Source organism: Musca vetustissima, unplaced genomic scaffold (assembly GCF_032173495.1).
Source record: "Musca vetustissima isolate MV318-11 ecotype Yass unplaced genomic scaffold, APGP_CSIRO_Mvet_v1 utg355721, whole genome shotgun sequence".
In the NCBI taxonomy this organism is placed as follows: domain Eukaryota; kingdom Metazoa; phylum Arthropoda; class Insecta; order Diptera; family Muscidae; genus Musca; species Musca vetustissima.
In genome coordinates this window covers 1-5694 of record NW_026885173.1, presented here as the reverse complement: position 1 = coordinate 5694, position 5694 = coordinate 1, and the positions used below count along the sequence as shown (strand labels likewise).

Genomic DNA, 5694 nt, shown 5'->3' with positions numbered 1-5694 from the left:
AAAAAATTCTCAAAGATTAGTACTTCCTTAGGCGTGGATTTTTAAATTAAAAAATTCTCAAAGATTAGTTCTTCCTTAGGCGTGAATTTTTAAATTAGGATTAGTACTTCCTTAGTGGATTTTTAAATTAAAAAATTAAAAAATTTTCCTTAGGCAAAGATTTTTAAATTAAAAAATTCTCAAAGAATAGTACTTCCTTAGGCCTGGATTTTTAAATTAAAAAATTCTCATGGTTTTTCTCAATTTTTATTTTTTTCATTAACTTTAGTCAACATGATTTGAATGAAAATGAATTCCAAGAGCTGTATAATTTTCTGGAACATCTGGCCAATGCCACCTATCACAATTTCCATAACATACCCAATAATCGCAGCATTGCGGTACTGCTGGATCGTCTCAAGATAACACCGAACATCTACCAGGAACTAATTTACAATTTAACCGGTGACAGTACGATGATAACGAAAAACGATTTCATAGCCGCTACCGATAAAGTTCGCAGTACATCGGGTGATAGTATTATAGAAACGAGACAAATCTTCACCGAATATGGGTTGTGCTACATGACCAATACAATGCTGTCGGAGGAATTCACCTCCCATTATATGATATGGGGTTATGAAAATAAGAAGGAAATTCAAGGTGTGGATAATATTTTGAAGGTTAAGCATAGCAGCTACTTCGACAGTGATGTCAGTTATAATTTTTTGGGGTTCGGTAGTAAACCAATTGATGTAAGGAATCCAAAAAATATCCATATAAATGTTTTACTAATTAGTTCCGATGCCTATAGGGTTTTCTGCACAGTCCATATGAAATAATGCAGGTGGATCATAATTTGGGTTATACCAGTGAACCTCTACAGGTGGATGTTGAGTGCGTGGAAATTATAACTGAGGATGGTTTTGAAAAGTAAGAATTATACATCGAATAAGGTGGATTTTTAATCGCTTTAGTATTTCCAGGGATGCCACAATTGAACAGCGTAAATGCCGTTTCCAGCATGAATCTAATTTGACCCATTTTCCAGTGTATTCGAAAAATATTTGCATTCAGGAATGTCGTCTGAATTTGGTCTATAGTATTTGTAAATGTATACCGCATTTTTATCCGAATCGAAGTAAGTACGAAAAGAACTAAAATATTTTTCTCAAATCCTTCTTGATTATAAAGCCAAGACATGGACCAACACATTTTTAAAACAAATTTTCCCAAGGACCAGAGATATTTTGGTGGATTTTAAAGCTAAAATATCACCAGGTCCAATACCTTCCTAAGAGTGGATTTTTAAATACAATGTTTCCCAGGGACTTTTACCTTTCTAAAATTGTCAAGCCTATAAGCGTGGATTTTTAAAGAAAAAAATGTCAAGGACCTACAGGCGTGCATTTTTAAAGAAAAAAATTGTCAAGAACCTATAGGCGTGAATTTTTAAAGAAATAAATTGTCAAGGACCTATAGGCGTGGATTTTTAAAGAAAAAAATTGTCAAGGACCTATAGGCGTGAATTTTTAAAGAAAAAAATTGTCAAGGACCTATAGGCGTGGATTTTTAAAGAAAAAAATTGTCAAGGACCTATAGGCGTGGATTTTTAAAGTAAAAAATTGTCAAGTACCTAAAGGCGTGAATTTTTAAAGAAAAAAATTGTCAAGGACCTATAGGCGTGGATTTTTAAAGAGAAAAATTGTCAAGTACCAGCGTGTCTGCAAGCGTGGATATCATGTAGGCTGGTAAACAAGCTATATGCGTGAAGTTTTGAATAATTTTCTCAAGGACCATCACATCTGTATGACTGAATTTCTGAACCTCTTCGTTAAATATTTTTTATGATATTTCTTTTCAGTTCCAAATCCCAAACCTATTTGTGATTATCGCATTCTTCTGGACTGTTTTATACCACATGAAGGTAAGCTCGGACATATCCTAAAGACTTATAAAATTTAATACATATTTTGTTTATATTTAGATTATTTCATAAAAATGTATAAAATAAGTAAGGATGGCGAAAGAGATTCGGTTCCGTGTCATTGTGTGCAGAATTGTCGAGATGCAATTGTCAATAAGAGAGCAAAATATGTAAGATATACAAATCTCACACAAACAGATGTAGACAAATTCCAACCTCAAATTATATATTTAAATTCCGAAGTCTCAAACTGAAATTGTTTACAAAAAAATTAGATTTTTTTTCTTAATAGTACGTTAACATTGTACCGGATTTCGTTAACCCAGTGGGTTTCAATTGTCAATTCAATTCCAATTGTATACATTTCAAATAAATCCTCATAAAGTAGGTTAACCCGGTAAAAAAGTTCTAATGTAAATGCCGTTTAAGAAACATAACTGAGCTTTATCGATCCTATGCTAAAACTCAATCTTCATTGAAGGAACAATTTTACCTGAATTACTCTGCAATACCATTTCCCCATACAAAATAATTAAACATTAATTATTTTTTACTTCCTTTTAGCATATGCAAAAAACAAATGATCTAGTGGGCGGCAATAGTCTACTCTTTGCCATGATCAATTTACCCACCTATCGTTTGAAGCGACAAATAATTTTTTCATTTACCGATTTGATGGGTATGTTAATTTGTATATATCTATGTGTGTGATTTATATGTAAATAATGTAATATGCAATTCTGTATCATTTTAGTGTCAATTGGTGGTACAGCTGGCTTCTTTTTGGGATTTAGTGTTTTGTGTTTAGTCGAAGTTATCTATTATTTTACATTGAGAGTTTTGTTTTATTTTGTGAAAATGCTTTTTGAAAAGAAATAAAGTGTAAGAGTACGATAATTTGCAACTATGCAAAATTGAATTAATTTTAACGAAGAGAAGAAGAAGAAGACGTAGCAGCAGCCCGGATTGGCGAGCAGTTGTTGCCTAGACGTCGTAGCGCATACGCGCATTCCATTTCATTTAGTTTTTAAATTATTTTATGTTTTCACATCGAACATTTCTTTATTATTTTATGTTTTCGTAATATGAATTAAATCAATAAACGTTTTATGTTCCATTAAAATAAATCCGGACAAACGAACAAGTGTTATTCTCTTAATCTTTTAGTTCAGAAGTGGGATCTTAATATCCACATATATTAAACGCGCTTACGGCTATCGGAAATAATAATAAAAAAAACGTAATTGTGGCGTATTCCAAAAAAAAAAAAGTTCTAAAAAAAACTATAAACGCAAAACGCATTGTTGCATAAAAAAATCATATACGTACATATGTATAAAATTTTTGTGAACATACACGAACATATATACGTTTAAGAACTTCATAATGTGATCGATCGCCTACGTGAGGAATGCAAAGTAACGGTATAACGATTTGGAAGAATATAAAAGGAAAGAGAGGATAACGTACTAACAATGAAATAACGAACAACAGAGAATGTGATATGAAGTGCAACAACTCAAACGTAACTTGAAACGAAAGCAAAACGACTCAAATGGAAAATACATAGGAACGAAACGAAATAAAAAAACGATAATTATCGAACTTAAACTAATAAAAACGGACGGAAAACGAAAAAGGATAAACGACTAGTAAACGGAGTGACAATTAAAAAGAGATCAAAACAATATGCCTAAAATAACATCATTAAAAGTTGATACATTAAAACGGTTACTTCGCGAAAGAAAATTAGACACGATGGGAAAGAAAAGTGAACTGGTCGAACGGTTATCTAGAGCTTTAGGTAGCGATGAGGTCGAGTGTGAAGATATTGATGGCGCAGAGGAGGAAGTGCCAATACAATCCCAAATTAATACTTTAAAAGATATGATGGAAAATGTGATGTCAATCATACAACAACAACGTCAAGTAACAACACCCATCGTCGATTTACCAGCAAACGAAAGCAACGAAACCAAGGTGAATGAATCAGCTCTTACCCAGAAACCGAGTTACGAGCCCATCCAGAGAACGTACAGTGTACAAGAAATGGCGGAAATCTTACCGGAGTACGATCCAACAAAAGATTCAACATTCGGCGTAGAACAATTCATCGATAGAGTAGATAAAGCAGCACAAGCCTACGAGTGTGAAGAAACTCTTTTGCTACTCGCAGTGTATAGGAAGTTAAAAGGCCCGGCAAAGTTATGGCTTGATTCGACTCCAGAATTTTTCGGAACGTGGAATGAGTTAGCAAACGCCTTAATGGAGGAATTCAGCACAAACGCGGATGAAGCAGATATTCATTTTAAAATGACATCAACCGTACGACGGCAAGACGAATCCGTCAGCGAATACTGTTTTCGAATGAGCGCACTGGGAAGACGGTATGGTATCAGTGAAACAGCGGCAGTTAAATATACTCGTGACGGATTGAAGCATCGTGAGCTACAGCAAGCAATTGCACCAATACGGTTTCGAACAATGCGAGGGTTACGTGAAGCATCAGGACAATATTTAGCGAGCATCGCTAATTGTAGCAACAGGTCGAATCTAATGTCTTCAACAGGGAAACGCGATCCGTACACCAAGGAGGATGTCGATAGGCGTAAGAAAGCGGACCCAAAGGTAATGTGCTACAATTGTTCCGAACCAGGACATATTTCCAGTCAATGCCCAAAACCACCGCGAAGAGAACGATGCCGAGATTGTCACAAAGTCCATCCTAAAGATTCACCGACACATTGTGGACGCACAGAAACAAAAACTTACAGCGTACGTAAAGTACTCAACAATAATCCTGTTACTATAAATGGTTTTACATACGATGCCTTGATTGATACCGGTAGTGAATGCAGCATGATCCATAAAACAGTGGCGTATAAGCTAGGAGTCGACATTAGAAAATGCAAATTACGTATCAGTGGAGTTTGTGGTGGAACGGGTGTAATCGAAGAAGTCTTGACAACAAAACTTACGATTGATGATATTGAAATTACAGCAGAACTTTACGTTGCGGATGATCATATTTTTACCCCGGACTTAATTCTTGGAAAATATATTTTTACGAACAATGAAATACAGTTGATAGTAAATGATAAGGAGCAACGATTGGAAAACGCCAACGTATTCACGACACGGAAGACGGAACGAAAACCGATTGCCTTATCTGAAATCAATTGCGGAGTAAACGACGAAGATATCCGGATTATGTTGTGTGAACTGATAAACGAGTATAGAAATGTTATGGGAAGAGACATAAGCGAAATCGGATTAACGAACGAACTAAAAATGAAAATAGAATTGACGACAAAGGAACCTATTGTATCCAGGCCATACCGAATACCCGAACCGAAAAAAGAAATAGTAAAAACGATGATAAATGAACTTTTAGCGAACGATATTATAACAAAATCTACGTCCACGTATGCCAGTCCAATTGTACTTGTAAAAAAGAAAAACGGTCAGGATAGATTATGCGTCGATTATATAAAATTAAACCAGCACGTAGTAAAGGAGATATTTCCAACTCCAAATATCGAAGAACGACTGCAAGAGATAAACCAATTCAAATACTACACGGTCCTAGACTTGAACAGCGGATATTACCAGGTTCCGATGGACGATAATAGTAAAATGTATACTGCATTTGTGACACCAGACGGGTTGTACGAATTTAAAAGGATGCCTTTTGGACTTAAGAACGCGCCGGCAGTGTTTCAGCGTTTAATGGCACTAATCCGCGAGAGAGCTCGGGACGGAGATGTATTCCACTATATGTACGATAT

General features: G+C 35.1%; 1 protein-coding gene and 1 long non-coding RNA gene across 2 annotated transcripts; both read left to right on the top strand.

Moving 5' to 3' along the window:
* Nucleotides 1-268: 268 nt before the first annotated feature.
* LOC133332314 (acid-sensing ion channel 5-like) lies at nt 269-2785 on the top strand (the record flags this gene model as incomplete). Its single annotated transcript, XM_061540715.1, has 7 exons — nt 269-734; nt 794-912; nt 957-1120; nt 1844-1906; nt 1973-2076; nt 2471-2585; nt 2661-2785. Coding segments are annotated over 7 exons (1156 nt in total), but the record flags the coding sequence as incomplete, so codon positions are not given.
* Nucleotides 684-1121, top strand: LOC133332316 (uncharacterized). The gene is made up of 3 exons (XR_009754415.1): nt 684-734; nt 794-912; nt 966-1121. It is a non-coding gene; the product is annotated as an uncharacterized LOC133332316 (long non-coding RNA).
* Nucleotides 2786-5694: the final 2909 nt, after the last annotated feature.